This window comes from Aquarana catesbeiana, linkage group LG09 (genome assembly GCF_042186555.1).
Source record: "Aquarana catesbeiana isolate 2022-GZ linkage group LG09, ASM4218655v1, whole genome shotgun sequence".
Classification (NCBI taxonomy): Eukaryota; Metazoa; Chordata; class Amphibia; order Anura; family Ranidae; genus Aquarana; species Aquarana catesbeiana.
This window is the reverse complement of record NC_133332.1, coordinates 237,699,843-237,721,581: the sequence shown is the minus strand read 5'-3', so window position 1 is coordinate 237,721,581 and position 21,739 is coordinate 237,699,843. Positions and strand designations below refer to the sequence as shown.

Below are 21,739 nucleotides of genomic sequence, written 5' to 3'. Positions count from 1 at the left end.
GTACTGTACCTGGAGATCTGTGTGATCCCTCTGTGTGCACTGCTGGATGCCGAGTCTGTGTCACAGGGAGAAGAATTAGCAGCTGCCTCTACCTCTGCACAGGCCTATCGCTCCCAGTCTGCCCTGAAGCCCGCCACCATTCTTCTGCTGGTGATTCCCCTCACTTGCTGTAGGAGACTGGCAGCATGTGAGCCAATGACACTGCAGGTCCGATAAAAGCCCCACCCTAGGGACCTGCCAATCAATTACAATAACAGGAAACCTAATGCTAGAGGTGGAGTTTTTGGGGGCGCAGAGATTATAGCCCCGAGCACACTCTAAACTACGCCAATAGAGCTTCTTAGCCCCAATCATGTGTTTACACACACGTCATGCCTCCAATAGCACCCCTGTGTCCGGCGCCCTTAACACACCCACTTAAAGGGACACTTTAAAAAATAAGTTTTTTTTTTTTGAGAATATTTTTTTTAATAAGTAGCTTTGGGGAGGGGTGGCTCCCCTGCGCCCCTTATTGACGGGCCGCCACCGATATTTACTGTATGTAGGTTCATTTGTTGGCAAAGGGTTTGACCTGTCTCCCCAACAGGACTTTATTTTGCGGAGAAGGGTCTAACCCTTTTTTTCAGAAATTTTACCACCTCTCTTATTCACTTGTTGATAAATATAATAAGCGATTACAACCTTTTGACTATATTTTGTCTCGCCAGTCTTGAATGCAGCTCTTACCATGCAGTTAATAACAAATGATAACAACTGTGCTAAAAATAAAGATTGAATTTATTTACACAGAAATAAACAAATAATTGAAGATAATAGGGGACTTTATGCGTGCTTAACTAACAAGGATACATTCATATATTCCATAAAATCATGAAACAATTTTATTCCAAATCCATTTAAAAACATAATAAAATCAGTAACATATCATGGTCTTTACTACCAGTAAGCAGTTATAGTGACATTTTCCATGCTACAATGATGTTACTTTCTCAACATGTTTCATGAGAATGGTTATTGTAGCACTTAAAACTGTACAAAAAAAACAAAAAATTATATAACAGTAAGTATAACTACAATTTTAAATGATTGTTTCTACCTTGGAACACGTCTTGGACACATACCTGTTCAATAATTAAGTAAATTTTATTCAAAAATGGAACATATATGTATTATAATTGCGTAATGAAAAATATAGTACTTAAACCAGCAAACCCCTCTAATTTAAACATTAAAGTGATATTAAAATATTATTATTTTTTTGCACAGAGCAGCCCAGACCCTCCTCTTCTCAGGTCCCTTGCCAATGATTCTGGCTCCTCCCACCTGCTGTGGCACCAGGGCTGAGCTGCTGTTCTGTGTGTCCATTCAGACACAGAGCTGTTGCCCGGCCCTGCCCCCTCTCTCTCCTCATTGGCTCACTGACTTTGATTGGGAGCCATTGGAGCCCGCTGCTTTCTCAGCCAATGAGGAGGGAGAGTGCCCGACAGCTGAGCCTCATGTGCAACATCACTGGTTGGAGATGGGGCTCAGGTAAGTATTAGGGGGCCTGAGGGGTGTGCTGCACACAGAAGTTTTTTTTATCTTTATGCATTCTATGCATAAAGATATAAAAAACCTTCTGCCTTAAAAAACCTTCTGCCTTTAGAACCATTTTAAAATAAACCAGTTCCAGCCCTATCATGGGTCCCGATGGGCCCATCGGTCCCACGCGACAGTTTGAGAGGGTCTGCAAATTGACGCCCACATTTAGGTGTCAATGTTGCCTTCCGAGCACTGCCACTAACCCTCCCTCCCAGCACTGCCACTGACCCCCCCAGCACTGCCACTGACCCCCTCTCCCTGCACTGCCTCTCCCAGCACTGACCCCCACCCCTTCCCAGCACTGCCTCCCCCAGCACTGCCTCCCCCAGCATGACCAGAAAATGTGTAGGATGGTTCCTCGATCTTTCCGGCATCTCCAACAGAGGTCAGATGTTGAGGGAAAATATTTATGTAGCTGTGATGGGGTTCTATACCATCTCGACAGAATTTTAAAATTGGTCTCCTGCGCTTTTGTACAGATGGAGGATTTGTGTGTGAAATGGAGGATATGGAGTCGCTGTTTTGGGTTGAAGCTGCGATTTAAATCTCATTCCCACCCGGTCAATCCTGGGGGTTGGAAGTCATCTGGGGGCGTATTCAACAGGTTGTATGTGAGTGATAGCGTGTGTGGGTAGAGTTCCCGTGTCCGTGCAGTATTCCTCAAAGGTCGTGAGAGGCTGGCTAGGTTCTCTAGGGTTAATGTGAAAAATTCAATAAAATCTTTGGAAATAAAAAACAAAGGGGAACTTATAGTTATTGACCGATGGCGGTATAGTCAACTAAAACATTTTATCGAAACACTCCCTCGACCCGTCAGATCTAATAAAAATGTACGCCCCTCAGAGAAACTGTGTATTGATAAAATAGGGAAGAAGGGGATTTCTAGGATCTATAGAGTGTTAATAGAATTGAAGGGAGCAGAAACACTGCCATTTATTAAGAAGTGGGAGTTGGAATTGGATTCAAAACTCAAAGAACCAGAGATCGGGATTTTATTAAAGCGGGTACACGCAACATTGGTTAATTACAAGATGTCGGAGCTAAATTACAAGTGCATGGCGAGATGGTATATTACTCCAGATAGAGCATATAAGTACCAGAGCGAAACATCGCAATATTGTTGGCGGGGATGTAAAGAGATCGGGACAATGGCGCATATTTGGTGACATTGTCCGGAAATCAAAAAATTCTGGGGTGAGATCAGGCAAATCATTAGTGAGATAACTCACATTAGAGTCCCTGACGATCCATGGGTGTGCTTATTTCATGGGTTTAGATTGCCAACTAGGACATATCTGAGAACACTATTACCACAACTCTTGAACGCAGCCAAAAGCCTTATACCCAGATACTGGCGAGAAAAAAGGTGTCCTACATTGCAGGACTGGTATAATAAAACAAACGAAATCCAAAGTCTTGAATATCTGAGGTATAGTAAGGGAATGGGAATGGAAGAGTACAAAGAAAAATGGAGGGATTGGTTAGAGTTCAAGTGTTCATCAAGGTGTGCTGAGACAATGGGAATTTAAAATAAAAACGTGGTCTTGCCCCTTAAACAGTTAGACACTTGGAGGAAGTAAAAGGAGTGTAGAAAAGAGTAGACTAGTACTGATAGGTGTCAAGGAGCGGGGTGGATGGGTAGGGTTGGGAGGGGTGACATTTGGGGGGGGGTGTAGAATCATGGATGGATTTATGGGAGCCTTTATATTCCTTGTATTAGATTTTTCGACTGTTCCTAGTGAGGAGAGGCTCCATTAAAGGAATTGGTCATATGTGCTGGGGACATCTATACTTGTAATTAAGAACAAGAGGAAAGGAAAAAGAAAAAAAAAAACAAAACAAAAAAACGCCACAATGATGTGAAAACGAGTCGGGATAAGATTGAACTGTAAAGTTGAAACATGCCCTTATGGTCACTGACGTGGTTAAAAAAAAAAAAAGGAAGGGGCCTGCAGGGTCTGTAAGTTCTGATAAGGACAGCCATCTGCCCACTGTTCGGAAGTGTGAGGCTTGGAAATGACCTGATCTGATCTTATTTTGAAAAACGACGTCACTAAGTCCGGGCATGAATTGCAGATTACCCAAAATATGGGTCAGGGGCGAATTACTAGACGAGATTGCGGTCCGGTGTAGGAGATTGGCGCAAATACATGTTGTGGGCCCAATGAGAGCGTGTCGTTTGACACATGTTGAAAGCGAAGCGTAACACCACGGTACGGGACTTTGTGCCTGTTCCAATCGAGGCCACAACTTAGCGTTGTGATGTAGGCACCAGTCTACGAGCCTACTGAGATGTGATGCATAATAGTAGGTTTGTATGTCCGGCATAGCCAGGCCACGTGGTGTTTGGGTAGTGAAAGTAACGTCCTGCTTAGCCGTGGTCGTTTACATGCCCAGATGAACTTTATAAATAGTGAGTGCGTCAGTTTAAAGTAACTCGTCGGGATATGGATAAATAAGGCCTGGAGGAGATATAAAAATTTAGGAAGGATGCTCATTTTCAGTATGTTACAGCGACCGAACCACGAGTGGAGGCCCATGTGCCAAACGTTGAGAAGAGTTTGAACCGATTTTAGAAGGGAGGGGGGGAGTTTAGGTCGAATATTTTGGGAAATTTCGGAGGAATGAAAGTGCCCAGATATTTCAGCGCGGTGTCTGTCCATTTCAAGTTGAAGTTGTAGGAGTTACGTCTGGGGTATACCAACTCCCATTGCTTCTGATTTAGTAAAATTGTTTTTTAGATTGGACAGCGCTCTGTAGATTTAAAATTCATGTAGCAGATTTGGAAGGGAAATGACAGGTTTTGTAAGTGAAAACATCATATCTGCGTATGCAGATACTTTTTGTTTGCGAGTTTCCCACACTAACACCGGTGACGTCTGGTTTGAGCCGCATATGACACAGAAAGGGCTCCAGGGACAGGGCGATTAGGAGGGGCGACAAGAGGCATCCCTGTCTAGACCCGTTGGTGATCTTGAAGGGTTCTGATAAAACCCCATTTGCCCTGACCCTAGCTGACGGGCTGGAGTAAATGGACCCCACCCAGTTCGCCATATTGCTGCCCAGTCCTAGACTGAAAACATGAAGGGCCAGTGGACTGGGTCAAAGGCCTTTTCCGCGTCCATCCATAGAAAGACACATGGAGTTTTAGTGGTGTTGGCTATATGGAGCAAATTAAGGTACTTGGTTGTATTGTCCCTGGCTTCTCTGAGTGGGACGAAGCCAACCTGGTCTAAGTGGATCAGGTCAGGGAGGTGTTGCTGTATTCTAGTTGCAATGATTTTAGTGAACAATTTAAGGTCGGTATTCAGTATGGGATATGGGCCTTTAACTCCCGCACAGGGAGGGGTCTTTACCGCCTTTTGGTATTACTGATATGTGCGCCTGGAGGGTAGTCTCGTGAAGTGGTTTCCCCGTACCCAGAGTGTTGAAAAGTTTGACCATGTGGTTTCCAAGGGCGGGGAGTAGGGTTTTGTAATATTGGAGCTGTGAGGCCGTCAGGTCCCGGTGCTTTTCTTGGTTTGGTGCTTCTTATAGCCAGTTGAAGCTCTGACAGTGTGATGGGTTCTTCCAGGTGCTCACCTGCGTCTTTTGTCATAAAAGGCATGTGGGATGAGGATATGTATTCTAATATTCACTCCTGGAAGGGGGTAGTTGTATTTAAATTATAGAGTGACTCATAGAAAAGATGGAATTCCCTAGTGATATGTTGAGGCATGGTGGTTTTACGGCCAGAGGGGGGCGTAATGTGGGGTAAGCAAGACGCTAATTTCTGTGTGCGGAGAGACTGAGCCAACAATCTACCACATTTGTTGCCCGACTCAAATGTTCTTTTGCGGCAAACCTGAATTGCCACCTTAACTCTGAAGTGTAGGAGGTCAGTAATTTGTGTTTGTAGACTGTTAAGTTCTCTTTCCAAAGATTGTGATGGGGAATGTTTATGTCAGGCTTCCACGGACTGTAGCACACATAGAAGGGAGGTCAGTTGGATGGTGCATTGATGTTTGAGCCTAGCTCCGTGTTTGAGTACCCCCTTATGACCGCCTTGTGAGCTTCCCAGACCGTGCCCATGTTGCTATCGGTTGTGTCATTTGTGTGGAAATAGTGCCCTATTTTTTTGACTACATCTGTCAGCACGTCTTGTTCTTGAAGGAGGCTCTCATTTAGCCTCCATGTCCTACGTCGAGCTGTAGGGCGATCAGATAGGGCATACAATATCATCACTGGAGCGTGGTCTGTCCATGTAATGGAACCTATAGAGGTGTCCTGGATCGTGTGCAACTGGGTGTGTGGGATCAGGAAATAATCGATATGGGAATATACTTGATGTGGAGAAAAAAGTATAGTCTCGTTCGCCGGGGTGGAATAGGCGCCAGACATCTACCAGTTGTGCGTTATGGAGGGATTTTGCTATACGCTTCTGGGTACCTGACAGGACCGAAGAGGACCCCGATGAGGCATCTTCTGTAGGGATCAATGGAATGTTAAAATTGCCACCCAGGATTAAGTGTCCCTCTGTGAACTCGAGGAGTGGTCTAAGATGTCGGCTAATGAAAAGGTCCTGTTGACTATTAGGGATGTAGAAATTCGCTAGGGTCACCTTGACGCTACCAACCATGCCTTTCAAGAATAGAAAGCATCCCTCGGGGTCTGTCCTTGTGTCAATGTGTATCCAAGGTACTCACATGGATAGTAGGATGGATACTCCTCTAGCTTTTGCTGTCGGGAATGTAGAGTGTCATAGGAAAGAATTTGTTCTTTAGTATCGGTAGTTTGTTGTATCTGAAAATGCGTTTCCTGTACTTTTTTCAGGGGCATTGAGCCCTCTCGCATTAAGTGAGACTATTCTGAGTATGTTCATGGGAGGGAACAAGGAGAGGGGGAGGGGGGGGGGGGAGGGGGGATAGAATAGAATAGAAAAAGGTAGCGAAGGTCAGGTATACCTGAGAAGAGGCCGCCACAAGAGGTAGTGACCTGAGTCTAAGCAAAAGCAGGTAGCAAAAGTTTGCTAAGACGCTCACCAGTAAACGACTGGGAATTGAGCGTATTCCTATATGGGGAAGTGTCTAGACAGAGCTGGGAAGAGATCTCCCAGCCCCCCTCACCTCCCCCGGCATCCATAGTAAAATAACATAACATAACTTATCGGCATGCAATCAACATTATTATCAATACTTGAGGTAATGTAAGGCAAATACAAAACAGAAAAATATAAAATTGAGCGGTCTGTAAGCCTCATTATATATCTGGGGTCCCCCACCAGACCACAAAAGCACCACCACCACCCACAGGTCCACCTCCAGAGTGACATAAGCTCCGTCAGCGGCGCGGCATTCCCGTCACCCACTATAAAAGAGGAATAGCTGTGGCAATATTTTACGTGTATAGGGATAGAATGATAAAACGTTCCCCCTCTATATCTAGCGACTGTCCAGGGACCTCCCCACCCATGAAAGATCCGCTCCAGGAGCTAGGTCCTCACCGTGCCCAATCCTCAAACATGTCCCCCCTATCTCAGCCCAGGGCAGACATGAGAGGGTGCCCTAGACTCCGGCTCGGCGGATCTCAGATGTACCCATGGGCTGTCAGCAAGCATCCGTATCACGGCGCGCACAAGGCGTCCCCTTCTCGAAGTGATCAGGGGAGGCCATATGAGACAATCCTACCTGTGGCTATGAGCGGGTGGAGGTGTCCCTGCGTGGAAGCCCGTGCAACCCGTATCTAATTGGAGCGTATGTTCTGAGAGTAATCCTGTTAGATTACATCCTGTTGTTCTGCATGCAGAGATAAAACATACAACATTAAGTCATTCAAGGCACATAGACTTGCAATTCAAGATACAGGAGTAATATTGTAATAAGCATGCCTTGGCGTTAGTGCTGCAAGAACAAATCCCGACATACTGTGTAGCAGGTACAGTTTATAGGTTCAGGAGTACTATCACTCATCTGGAGGTTGCGTCGCAGCAGGAGTGGAGCAGTGGGGATAAGAACAAAACAATGGGAAACAGAACCCCTACACACACACATTTAGATCACTCCACAATGTTTAGGGGTAAGAGGTGCTGGGTTCCTCGCAGAGAGTCCACAGGCTGACGTGAGGCATGGCGCTACTCGGTTCCATGGCTGCAGGCTGCTATGAGATATATGGTAGCTTTTACCACAGGGAGGGAAGTGTCAGGAGCTCCAGATGGAATGATGGGAGGGTTGGCAACCCCAGTAATGGGGCAAGAGGGGGGGATCCAAGCACAGAGGGTCCGCAGTATAGCAATTGTTACTGGACGGCAGTGGGGCGCTCATGGGTAGAATGAGCAGAGAGGGTACATGCGGTCGGGGGGGAAAAGAATACCAAAAATGGTGCTCAGCTCAGGACTCACGTGCTCCTTCTCCAGATGGCTCCAGGATCATCTCCTGGATCTGCTTGGTAGGTAGATAGGCCCTGTCTGCCGGTGGGATGCGGGAGGTATACAAGCCAGTCCGGTACCTGTATGGGGGCAGTGCAGAGGAAATAAAACAGTGCTCATAGCTCCGCTGGTGTATGCAGGGTAAAGGCAGCCGTATCTTTTCTGAAGGTAACGGCCAGCGGGTATCCCCAGCAATAGGTACAGCAACACTGTTTCACCAGCTCCAGGATGGGGCGCAGGAGAGCTCTGCGTTTCAGTGTAGCTCAGAAGCGATCCGGTAAGATCCAGATGGGAGCCCCATCAAACTCCATGTCTCCCTGTTCCCATGCTTTATGCAATATGCTCTCCTTCTGGGTGTAGCGATGCAATCTACACACCACATCTCCCGGTCTGGCAGGGTCCAGGGCTCTGTGTATCCTGTCAATAATCAGCGTCTCAGAGGGGGACTCCAAGACCCCGTGGAAGATCGCCACTGCCGTCTTTCCCAGATCCTCAGCCCCCGTGGCCCCTGGGAGGCCCCGGAGCCGTAGGTTGTTTTGGAGGCTCTGGTCCGTGATATCCTCGAGGTGGAGTTGGAGGGCGATTGTCATGTCCTGGGGAGTGTCTCGGGTCTGTTCCAGAGCTGTCACGCAGCTTGTCAGGATAGAGGAATTGGCTTTCCCTGTAGCCACCCTGTCTTTGAGTACAATCACATCCTCCCGTACCTCCTGGATGTCCCGACGGTGGGTTTCCTCCAACCGGAGGATCAGGGCTTCAATGTCCGTTCTTGTGGGGAGTGCCTGTAGTAAGGCCCGAATGTCCTGGTCCAGCTGGCTTACTCCCGGTAGTTGTGGGGTGAGGGACATCTCTGGCCAAAAGGCCGTCGGGTTTTCCGAGAAACAGTCTGGTGTAGTTGAGGGGCCGTGTCTGTGACCTGGGCCTCTTGCGGGGAGCCACGTGGAGCCGCCACTCTCATGCCTGGGGAAACTTTCTGGAGTTGCAATAAATAGTGGTTTATGTCACCCTTGGAAATGCTGGAGCAGGTCACTCGGGTAGCTGCTCTTGTCCTGTTCCGCTTAGCCAATAGCATACTGGTGTTAGGAGGGTGAATTAGCTGGGAAAGGCAGGGCCAGGCCGGGAGCTCTCACAAGATACGACTTCACCATGTCCAGGCCACGCCCCATCCACGAATGTCTAAGCCGTCCGGGACACTCCTACTGATTGGTTGAGACACAGCGGCGCCATTGGCTCCAGAGGCTGTCAATCAAAGTCACTCAGCCAATCAGGGGAGAAAGGGGGAGGGACCAGGTTGGAGCTCCTTGTCTGAATGGAAACGGAGATCTGACTCCGGTGCCCCGATAGGGAGTTGCTGACTGAGGGGGCACTCGATAGGAGGGAGGGGCCAGGAGCAGCAAAGAGACTCGAGAAGAGGAGGATCCAGGCTGCTCTGTGCAAAACCAACTGAAACAGAGGAGGTAAGTATAACATGTTTGGTATTTATTTTTTTTAAAAGAGACATTACAATCACTTTAATATCACTTTAAACATAGAAAAGTGATGGCAGAAAAAGACCGCGTAGTCCATCAAGTCTGCCCATTTATTTTATTTTTTTGCATTTTTTTCTTGGGTATAGTTCTATGTTTGTCCCAAGTATGTTTGAAGCCATTTACTGTTGACTGTCTCACTACCTCTGCTGGAAGTTTATTCCAAGCATCAACTACCCTTTCAGTAAAATAATACTTTCTAAAATTAGTTTTGAACTTTCCTCCAGTTAGTTTGAGGTCACTTCCCCATGTTTTTGATTTTGGTTTTATACTGAAAAAACTGCCCTCCTGAACCTTATTCACCCCGTTGATGTATTTAAAGGTATTAATCACATTGATTCTTTATTGGCAGAAGGCAAGAAGAGATTTACGTGGTCATAAAGTAGCTGAAGACAAGAGAGACGATGCCTCTGGTTGTAAGTGTAAAACTTACCTTTTTAACATATAATACAATTTAGCAATGATATTTAGGTGTGGTAACTAACTTGCAACATCTAAATTGTATAAAAAGTAATATGTATATATCTTTATTAATATGCAGACCTCTAATAGGATTGGTTGCATCCAGGGACATTTTATGAAATCAGCGGGCCTGTGTGTAGGATAATAAAACTGGAGTAAAGAAGTCTGTGCAAAGGGTAACAATGTAAAAGTGGCAAAGAATGGATAAAGGTCGTTGTCTTCCGAGCAGGAACTCGTGTAGCGACGTGAAGCTTGTCACACACACCGTTAGGCAGGCGACAGGAGTGGTACTGGAAAGGATGTCTGACTGCGAACAGAGCTAGGTCCCTCAGGCCACGGGTTGGAAGTAAGACTCTGCATGGTAGGCCAAGACCTCTCTCTCCCTGCTGCAGAGAGGTCTGACTTGCGTCAGGCCCAAGAGGAAGAGAGCTATGCGCGGGCCTCTGCTGCTTTTATAGCTACTCCCAGCAATCTTCAGGTGGCAGCAAAGATCCCTGGGATATATAGTCCTGGCACACAATCGTCTGACGGGAGGACTATTCATCTCACAATCCTTTTATTTGGCACACAGATATTTGGCACACAGATATGATGTCACTGGATGCACTGATCACTAGAGGGACAAGTGATACTTTGAAGGGCTAAAAGGTACGGTGCTTTATACTTGTAGTCCATATTGCTACATCCTCCCCCCACTTGAAAGTCTTTGGTCCCTAAAGACACAGCACCTGGAATCACTTTACTGCATTGTGAAAGCTAAACAATTAACTATCTAATAGACTAGAAGTGGCAACAGCTAATAACTGACTTAGTGAAGGGTCCTCTGATAACAAATAATATACATCAACAGGAGGAAGTCATATTAAAGCGGAGTTCCACACAAAAATGGAACTTCCGCTTTTCAGAACCCTCCCCCCCTCCGGTGTCACATTTGGCGCCTTTCAGGGGGGAGGGGGGTGCAGATATCTGTCTAAGACAGGTATTTGCACCCACTTCCGGCATAGACTCCCATATGAGTCTACGCCACTTCCCGTCCCTCCACGCTGTCTCCTGGGAATCACACAGCTCCCAGGAGAGAGCGGGGACCACTTGGGACGCGCAGCCCGACTCGCGCATGCGCAGTAGGGAACTGGGAAGTGAAGCCGCAACGCTTCACTTCCTGATTCCCTCACCTAGGATGGCGGTGGCAGCTGCCGAGAACCAAGCAGGTTCTCGGCGTCCTCTGCCAACATCGCTGGACCCTGGGACAGGTAAGTGGCCATGTATTAAAAGTCAGCAGCTGCAGTATTTGTAGCTGCTGGCTTTTGATATTTTTTTTTTTGCGGTGTGGGTGGACCCCCGCTTTAAGTTCATGACAGGCCAGTAATAAATTAGTGGCCCACCCAGTAGTGCCAGGGGGTGGATCAAGGTCATCCTTTACTAAAGACTCGGTAAAGGAGGCAAGTGCTTGACTGGGACGTTGCGATGTGGGTATGAGTTCATCGGAATTTTCTCCAAGAGTGTCATAAGTCAATCTCTTTGAGGGACATATCTTTTGTCTCAACCGAGAATGTATGTCTTTCAGTGACTCAGGTCCCCGTTCAGCTTCCCAAAAACTGCATCCAGCTTCCTGTTCGGGTTCTACTTCAGGCTCTTACCCCGGCTCTGAGACTGTCTCTCTCCTTGTTGTATTAGTAGGAGGGATGAGTGTATCAGCTGCATTGGACATTTCATGGGGTTCCAAATTGACTTCTTTATTTCCCTTAAATGTGTAGGGGGCTACCACGTCAGTGTTGGGCAAGTGGGAGCCTGTCCCTTGACCAGTGTAGGAACTAATGTCCCCAACTTCCACTACCCACTCTTTATTTACTACTCCCCTTTCCCTTTCTTATCTATAATAATTAGATAACGCACACAGGAGTTGTTTTGGAGTAAAACCGGCCATAGCAGCCTCCTTTATTATAAAATATAAAACCAACTTTTAAATAACTTTAAATAACTCTTTTAATGAACATTTTGTACAACTATGTATAACCTTTAACCGACAGTTCTTACACCTCCCAATCTTTGGTCTTCTGATGGCACTCTTAACTTCATCTCCTCCATTTTAACAACTTCACCAAACACCATACACTGCGGTACATAATTTTTACCATACCAGGCCACCAGCCGTATTTAAAAAACAGCTCAGTGACAACACCCTTCCCGCAGTGTAACATCTGTCTTCCAGCCTCGCCTTCCGCTGTAAGAACAGAACACACCAGAGGGGCCCAGAATACTGAAAGCCCCCCACCATTTACCATCACCTCTTTGCATTTTTACCACCATCAGAGACCAAAGATGCCGCCGATAAATTGCTGCTATGACGACCACGATCCATTCACCTGTAATAAAGAAAAACAGAAACAGCAAACCAGAAAATACCCACAACAAACCAAAAAAGGGAGGGTGGGTGGGCAACTTCCCCTTTGTCTGTCTCCTCACACTGCTCCTGCTTAAACCCCGCCTATTCCTTTTATATCTCCCCACCCCTAAAGTTAACTTCAATCCCCTCCCTCTTACTTCCTTTCCATTTTAACCCTCCGTTGTCTCCTGTTCCACCTTGTCATGCCCAGCCCTTCATTACCATTCCATATTTCCATTACCATTCCGGGCTTCCCTTGACCAGTGTAGGAACTAATGTCCCCAACTTCCACTACCCACTCTTTATTTACTACTCCCCTTTCCCTTTCTTATCTATAATAATTAGATAACGCACACAGGAGTTGTTTTGGAGTAAAACCGGCCATAGCAGCCTCCTTTATTATAAAATATAAAACCAACTTTTAAATAACTTTAAATAACTCTTTTAATGAACATTTTGTACAACTATGTATAACTTTTAACCGATAGTTCTTACACCTCCCAATCTTTGGTCTTCTGATGGCACTCTTAACTTCATCTCCTCCATTTTAACAACTTCACCAAACACCATACACTGCGGTACATAATTTTTACCATACCAGGCCACCAGCCGTATTTAAAAAACAGCTCGGTGACAACACCCTTCCCGCAGTGTAACATCTGTCTTCCAGCCTCGCCTTCCGCTGTAAGAACAGAACACACCAGAGGGGCCCAGAATACTGAAAGCCCCCCACCATTTACCATCACCTCTTTGCATTTTTACCACCATCAGAGACCAAAGATGCCGCCACAGCCCGCAAGGATGACCCCTTAGCCTTAAGGGCACCTCCACACCCGCAATGCCCTCTCAATGCCATCTTGAAGCCCGAGAGCCCAAAGATCAATGCCTACTGCGGTAAGGTGCACCCCATCTCCCCTTAGATACATCCCCACATTAACCTCCAACTCCGTGTGCCTCACCACCAATCCCCCCTTATTAACCACAAACTTTCCAATTGCCTTGTTTACTTTAATTCTCGCTTTGTTGATCCTAGGTACCGATTTAGCCATGCGCCATGACGTCCTTGCCACTATGTCAGACCAAACTATGATCATGCCCGGGAAGGCCACCCGAAGTGCCAAAAAATCGCACTTGACGGCCGACACCAGTTCCCTGGTAGATCGGACCCCCAGATCATTCCCTCCTGCATGTATCACTAAAACATCCGGGGGTCTATCGAGTCGAGTGTATCGTTCAAATTCCTGAACCACTCTACCCCACCCCATGCCTGGAAAGCCCAACCAGCGAATACATGCCTCCCTCCTGGAAATCCCCAGTTGCCTGCCTTCTGGTCTGACGTCCCCCCTTTTTGCACCCCAGAAAACATAGGAGTGCCCCAAGATCCAAACGAGGCGTGGTTGACCCCCATCTGCAAAGACATAACACAACAAAAGACAAATTGAAACATGTGAACTTCCCCTACCCCTGTCCTCAAATGCATGTAATCATAAAATATCTATGTATATTATTATTTTTTTTTTTTTTTATATCGCATCTGATGACAATTGAGGGCGCACATAAGACTGGAACCTCCTGGATTCCCACCTCCCAATCCTCTTGATTGCTGCCTCATCCAACCCACACCTGGCAGCTTCAGTAGCCGCCCCGATACGGAAGGAGTGTGAGGCGAATTGCCTACTATCCAACCCTGCAGCCCCAATGCATTTTCTAAACACTGCAATGAATTGAAACCTAGATAAGAAAGTTCTATCTTCATGCACAAACAACGGCCCTTCCCCGACCGGGCGAATTAGCAGAAATTCCTCAACTACTTGAACCGGGCAAATTCCCGACCCTGGTAACCTGAACAGTTGCACTTTTACCCCTTTTCCGGCTTGGTCTGTTTTTGACCTGCCCAGTTTCAGCAACACCCTATCCCGTTTTACTTCCACATCCTGCATCTTCAAACCCCCTGCTACTTGTTTTGCTGGACTCACCAACTCGCCAACCCAAAACGCTCCAAAAAACGCGATAGAAAAAACCGCCTTGAACAAAATCACTTCATAACCCGACTTACATACCCCACCTAACTTATTACACAATACCTGCAATAATGAAAAAGATACCGGCCTCCTCGAATCCTTCTTCGCATGGCTCTTCCTATAACCTTTTAAGGCCTGTTTTACCCAGAAATCCTTGGTAAAATCAGTCAGGCCCTGTAACTTGAATAAAAAGGCCAACCCCGCCAATTTCCGCTCAATTGCGGACACTGAACCACCCCCTTCCATGTGTCGTGACACAAAATACACTACCAACAACCTCAAGTCCTGTTCTCCCAGCCCGGCGTCCGCCAGCCGTGTAAACGTGGCCCATTCCGACCATACTTTTCTATATGCCGCCCATGTCGACCCACTCACCAATTTCCTGATCCATCCTGCGGCGATTCCAATACCGTCTCCCAAAGCCACCCCGGACAAGGAATCCCCTCTGTTTCCGCGGCGGGCGCCAGCTCCCTGAATCTGTCCCACTGGAACCGAGACAAGGAATCAGCCAAAGTATTATCTACGCCCGGGATATGCACAGCATATAGAAAAACATTAATTTGTAAGCACCTCAACACCAGGTGACGCAACAATCGTATTACCGGCGGGGATGATGCCGATAGCCGATTGATGACCTGAACTACCCCCATATTGTCACAATTTAAACGTATTTTCAAGTTCCGCCAACTCTCCCCCCACAATTCTACTGCTAATACCACCGGGAATAATTCCAATAGCACCAGATTCCGAGTAAATCCCGACTCTACCCAAAAATCAGGCCATGCCTCCGCACTCCACTGCCCTTGGAAAAAAGCCCCATACCCCGTAGATCCCGTGGCGTCCGTCACCAAATCCATGTCACAGTTACTTACCGGTCCTTCCATCCACACCGAGCGCCCGTTGTAGCTTTCCAGGAACGTGTGCCACACCTTCAAGTCCTCCCTATGTTCCCTGGTAAGCCTGATAAAGTGAGTCGGAGACTGTATCCCCGCTGTGGCAGCTGACAACCGGCGGCAAAAAACTCTACCCATTGGAATAATGCGACACGCAAAATTCAACTTACCTAAAAGGGATTGTAATTGCTGCAGCTGCACTTTCCTCTGTCCCATCAAATCCCTGACATCCCTTTTTAACCCATCCACCTTATCCCCTGGCAACCTGCACTCCATGTCTCTGGTATCTATTTCGATGCCCAAAAAACTCAAAACTGTCGTCGGGCCCTCTGTTTTATCCGCTGCCAATGGTACCCCAAACTTACCTGCAATGTGTTCCAAGGTTGCCAACAGAATCGCACACCCCTTGGACTCACGAGGCCCCACGCAGAGAAAGTCATCCAGATAATGAATCACAGAATCCATCCCTGACACATCCCTAATCACCCATTCAAGAAATGAGCTAAACAGCTCAAACTTGGCGCAAGATATCGAGCAACCCATTGGCAGGCACTGATCGACGTAGAATTCCCCCTGCCAACGGCAACCCAACAGCCAAAAGCTGTCCGGATGTACTGGAAGCAAACGGAATGCCGCCTCAATGTCTGCTTTTGCCATGAGTGCCCCCTGACCGTAATGTCTCACCCATCCCACCGCTGCATCGAACGATGTGTACGACACTGAACAATCTTCAGGATTGATACCATCATTCACAGACGCCCCTTTTGGAAACGAAAGGTGGTGAATAAGGCGAAACCTGTTTGGTTCCTTTTTAGGCACCACTCCCAACGGTGACACTACTAAATTCTGTAACGGCTTAGTTGCGAAAGGCCCACTCATTCGTCCCAACGCAACCTCCTTGGCCAGTTTTTCCGAAACCACCCCAGGATTCTGCAGTGCAGACCGCAAGTTCTTGGCCATCGGAGGTATAGCTGTCAGAGAACATGGAATTCTGAAACCCACTGAAAAACCCTCCCCCAACTCCCTCGCTGCCTCTCTGTCCGGGTACCTATTTAAAAAAGGCCGCATCCTTACCTCCTTCACTGGCGTTATCCCTCTTCTGAGCAGGTTCCCCTGTCTTCTTTCCTCTTTTGAAGCAGCGTGACAAAGCGTGGTTCCCCCCACATCCTGAGCATTCATGTTTAAAACGACAGGATCCCCCAAACTTGCAGGATCCTTCGTTAAACTGCCAACACACCCCAAATTTTTTCCCGGCCGGGAGTCCAAAGGTAGACGATCCCCCGGCCCCCCCATGAAAAGGCTGGTTTGGTGCCCTGGCGGAAGACATCAAACGCATCCATAAGCTTATATCCTTATGGTCCCACCTAAGGGCCGGCCTCACCGCCCTGCGTTGCCTAAATTGCTCATCGTATCGAAGCCACGCAGTGCCCCCATACACCCTTTGTGCCTCGCCTATGGCATCCATGTAGCAAAACAACGCAGAGCAATGCTCCGGGTTCTTTTCGCCAATTACACTCGCCATAATGGCGAACGCCTGTAACCAATTACTAAAGGTCCTAGGGATCAGACAATACCTTCGCTTCTCCTCATCCTCTTTTTTGGAATCGTCCGGCTTTACCCTATCCAAGTTGAACTTCTCTAACGGTAACAAGGAAAAAATTTCCACATACTCACCTTTTACTATTTTCTCCCGCACTTCTTGTTTTAAGTGTGCTCCCAGCGGGCCTTCATAGCAGACGTACACTTCGCATTTAGCCGCATCCGCTATCCTGACCACATCCTTCCTGACCGCCACTGCAGATTCCCCCGTGGCGGTGTTTTCCGCCACCCCTGCGTCTGAGTCGGCGACAGCCTCACCCCTTGTCCCCGTTGTTCCCCCAACACCCGACTGCTCCACCTGCCCTCCAACCCACGGCGCCACTATCGCTGGCGCCGTCTGGTTGGTTGCAAATCGTTGCACCAAATCCCTTAATCCTCCTAACAATTCCTGCAATGTTCCCCCTGTCCCAGCGGCGACAGGCTGAACGCCCGTCCCCCTTAAGCCAGGCGATCCCCCCGCCACGGCCCCTAGAACTCCCCCAGGAGCCGTCGTGTCCCCCCCATCACCCCTATCTACCCAATTACCACCATCAACATTGATAACAGAATCAGTTAAAACATGTGACTCACCAGGCTGACTGGGTCTGCTTCCCATCGCCGCTGCACTGGATCCTCCAGAAGGCGCGATGTCCTGGCGCACGTCCTCATCCGAACCCGACAGCTCTCCTTCCGACCGAACTTCCGTGGCTTGGAGCATCGGCGTGAGTAACCTCCCAGGTGAAGCTTGCCTAGGGGCTGTGGATTCCCATCTTGTGGCTGTTCTCCCCCTTTCCTTGCGACCACCTGCTGCTGTGCTCTGCTGTCCCACACTGCTGTCTCCTCTGCTGGCCCCTAGACCTCTCCTTCTGTCTTCCACTGGCTCTCTTCCGATCCTGGCTGCATAGGGGCTGCCAGCAGCGTCTGGTAGCTGACCTCCAGCCGTGCCCCTGCTCCTCCCCGTCGGATCTCCCCCCTAGCAGATGCCTGTGCTGCGGGGGGGGACCGTTCTGCTGCTGTCCTGTCTTCTGGGTGGCGAAGCCCGGGCGCCATAACGGCCCGAAGCCCCGCCCCCCGCGCTCCGCCGTTGTGGAGGATTCCGCCCGGTCCCCCCAGGGGTGACGGCGGCCACCCGTTTTGCTGGTGGGGCCGACGGGTCCGTTCCCGGGCTCCTATGAGGGCGAGCTGAGCTGGATGAGGGGCCTGGTGAAAAACGCTCAGGCGGCCTAGACCGCCTGGCGCGTGGCGTCGCTCCCCCCCCCCGCGCCGGACCCCCCCGCTTCGTCTAGCAGTAACGGTGTTACCTGAGCCTGTAGCCATTCCTGTCCCCTCGTGGCCGCCGCCGACCGCAGCCTTGCTAAGAGCAAATCTATGTCTGCCATGCTGCTGGAAAATGCTTCTCTCCCCTTGTGTCCAACTTCCCCTTTGTCTGTCTCCTCACACTGCTCCTGCTTAAACCCCGCCTATTCCTTTTATATCTCCCCACCCCTAAAGTTAACTTCAATCCCCTCCCTCTTACTTCCTTTCCATTTTAACCCTCCGTTGTCTCCTGTTCCACCTTGTCATGCCCAGCCCTTCATTACCATTCCATATTTCCATTACCATTCCGGGCTTCCCTGGACAGCCTTCTTCTTCAACATCAGGACCAATGGCATCATCTTCCAAAGAGGGAACCCACAACCAATCCAAAGGTAATTCCTCATCACTTTCCTCTTCCGGAAGTGCGGGTGGAAAGGTTTTCCTAACCCTAGGCCTCAACATTGGGGACTAGGGATGAGCTTTCTGTTCGGGTCGAACATAAGTTCAACTCGAACATTGGCTGTTCGCCCATTCGTTGAAAACCGAACATTATGGGCCGTTCGTGCCAAATTCGAGCAGCGTGTAATGGCCCATAATGCACTGCGGGAGCGCAGTGCATTGCTGTATGATTGGCCAGAGCATGCACCATGACCTGCATGCTTTGGCCAGTCACAGCGCCCTCAGCTAAGAGAGCCATAATTGGCCAAAGGCAGGGTGCCTTTTGCCAATCATGGCTCAGGGGGACTAAGTCCACGCCCCACACTATATAAGGCTGCCTGCACGTCGGCCTCGTGTAGTGTGTTGTTGGCGTGGATGGAGAGAGAGTGTCATTTAGATTGAGCAGGCAGGCAGAATATTCAGTTAGCTGCAGTGTATTTAATATATATACAGCCAGTCTCGTATAGATAGATAGCGATATCTCTCTATCTCTCGTATCCAGTTCAGCTATATCTGACTGCAGGCCTTTCCTGGTGTACTGTTTCTAATATACTTCAGGCGGTGTACACAGTATACAGTGCTGTGCACCCATAGTGCAATTGCTCATACTTTTCTGGTGGTCAATACAGTGCACCCATAGTTATTACACTTCTGTTGGTGTACACAGTACTGTGCACCCCTAGTGCAGTTGCTACTACTTTCCTGGTGGTGTACACAGTACACAATACAGTGTAGTGTTTTTTTGCTAAACAAAATTTACAGCATGTCTGGAAGGCCACCAAGGAGAGGCAGATGCTCACAGGCCACTAAAAGAGGGATAGCAGGCTCTGTGTCTACAGTCGACAGTGCTGGTCGTGGACATGGTGCATCCTCAGCACGTGCCCGTGGGGCACGCTTGTCCTTTTTCTCAAATCGCCTTTCAGGACAACCTTGGAGAGAGCATAGCTCTGCCTTCTTCACAGGAAACACATGTAGCCTTTAAATCACTCCTCTTCCACCATGGCCTCAGTTATTGTGTTTCCTCCGCCATGGTGGAAGCATGTGCAGGGAACCAAGGAGCTGCACTCTCTCCAGGGTTGGAAGGGCGTTAGGCTTACCTTTTTTACTAGTTCAGCGACCATCCCAGCACCCCTCCAGGGGTGGGGGATGTTCCTGAGCTCTTGGTCTCTCCATCTCAGGGGGCCCTCAGGTGGTGCGGCGTCTGGTGCCAGAGTCCGCTTTTTACAGGATCTAAGTAAATGGCTCCGAGGGACGAGCGGGGACGGCTGCTGGTCAGCGGCATGTCCCGCATCTCGGTTCTGGGTCCCGGCTGACGAGTGCGTCATATCCGGTGACGCGGCTGCCTGAGGGGGCGTGGCACCAGTGGTTCCAAGCGCCTGGAATGCAGGGACCAGAGAACGGGTCTATAGACCGGCGCTTCCGGCCCTCGCTGATGACGCGGGGACCGGGAAAATGAAAAAAAACCTGTGGTTTCTTTGTCACTTTGCTGCGATTTCTCTGCAAAATGGATGAGAGCAGACAGCAAAGGCAGATACAGGTGCCTTTAGCACCGGTCAAGCCCAGGTAAGAGAGGTACAGTTGTGCCTTTTTTCTGATACTTATGGGCTTTGTTGGTTTTTTGTTTGTTTCCTCCCCAAGGGAGCCTGTAGCTACACGGTCAGAGGTTACTTCTCTCGGACCCTGTAGCATGGACTTTCTTTGGCTTGGTGGTGGCTTTGCTATATACTAGTGTTGTGGATTCTTGGGACACTAGGTTTAGTTGAAATTATTTCTCTTTACAGGAAAAAGCGTTAGAAAAGACTAAACATGCAAATCCACCAAGGCAAAGGAAATGTCCTTCTTGCAAGAACCCCCTTAGAGATTCATGGCAGAAGGCATTGTGCAGATCCTGCATTAAGGACATGGTGGAGGAAGAAACGTCCCAACAATACAAGGACTTATTTTCTTCTGTAAAGGAACTTACGAACTCGCTGAGTTCTGTCAGGTCCATATTGGTACAGAACCCAGCAGCTCAGGTTGAGTCCCAGAATCCACCACCTAGTCCAAAAGCATCCTCATCCAGACTAGTTGAGACTGAGGACTCAGGTGATGAAGGGGGAAGTACTCTTCTCTCACTCAGGGATTCCGATGAGGAGGAAGAGGAAGATGATAGTAGAACCTCTCGGTACAAGTGATAAGGTCAGGGATTTAATTTAGAGTTCTCACTTAATATGATGCCTACATGTAAATCTGTTTTGAATGTAACTTTTTGGCTGTTGAACTCAATTGAAGCTGCTTTTGTTTTCTTGTAACTGTATTGCCATGGTGTTGAAGCTTGTGTTCGTAGCCCAGGTGACTCCTGTTGTTGTTTACCCTTGCCCTGTGTGGGGGGGCTGTGCTGATGCTATTGTTTGTATAATTGCCTATAAAAGGCCTTTGAAAGAAGTAAAGAGCGGCAGTCCATTATGCTCAGAACTTTGATACAGACATACCTGACTCTGTGTCTTAATTCCTATATGAAGCAATAATTTGACACAGCAATATAAACTTAAGCAACTTATTTAAAAGTTGAACCTAACATTTTGGCGCCCGAATAGCAGGGACCCACCAAGTTGCTACAAGAGGTGGCTGAGCTACGCTGACGGAACCAAAGGACAGGCATTCCGGGAACCACAGATCAAAAAACCTGGCCAGGTAAGAAAAAGCTTTATTTTTCTTATATTCTGTGCTCCCCTGATTTGTGCCTATCCGTTCTGTCAGTTACGGTTCTCCTGGTTTTAAAACACCAGCCTCTGTAGTGGTGAGTCTAGAATTACTGCATATTTTCGTTTATATTGCTGGAATTATTTGTTTGTTTTGTTATCTGTGTTTGTCTTGTCTGTCTTGTTGAGAAAGTGAATGAGCCTTGTCAAGGATGGTATGAGTTAGAAGGGGATTGCCGAACTAAGCAACGGAATGCGCCTTACCTCACACGATTGGGAACCTGAGGGCTTGTGAGCTTGGGGGTCTGACGCTTATGCTTAACCTCACATCTAACTCATAAACCATAGACGGGTTGAGAGTATAAACCCTGTCTGCTCCATAAAGCAGGGATAAGAGTGTATGAGAGGGATTCCCAGATACGGGGAGGGTAAAAAGGTCTCGACAAAAGTCCGGAGATCTAGTCGGATACCTGGCCACTT

The 21,739-nt window shown here is 48.2% G+C and overlaps 1 protein-coding gene across 3 annotated transcripts in view; it reads left to right on the top strand.

Annotated features, from left to right (window-relative positions):
• LOC141108404 (phospholipase A and acyltransferase 2-like) overlaps positions 1-21,739 on the top strand; it is a 180,135-nt gene that overhangs the window by 29,685 nt on the left and 128,711 nt on the right. For all 3 annotated transcript variants that reach the window (XM_073599993.1, XM_073599994.1, XM_073599992.1), the window contains exon 2: positions 9,860-9,923. In XM_073599993.1, the coding sequence (XP_073456094.1) occupies positions 9,912-9,923 (12 nt within the window). In that variant the 5' untranslated portion in view covers positions 9,860-9,911. The remainder of the gene's footprint in view (positions 1-9,859; positions 9,924-21,739) is intronic.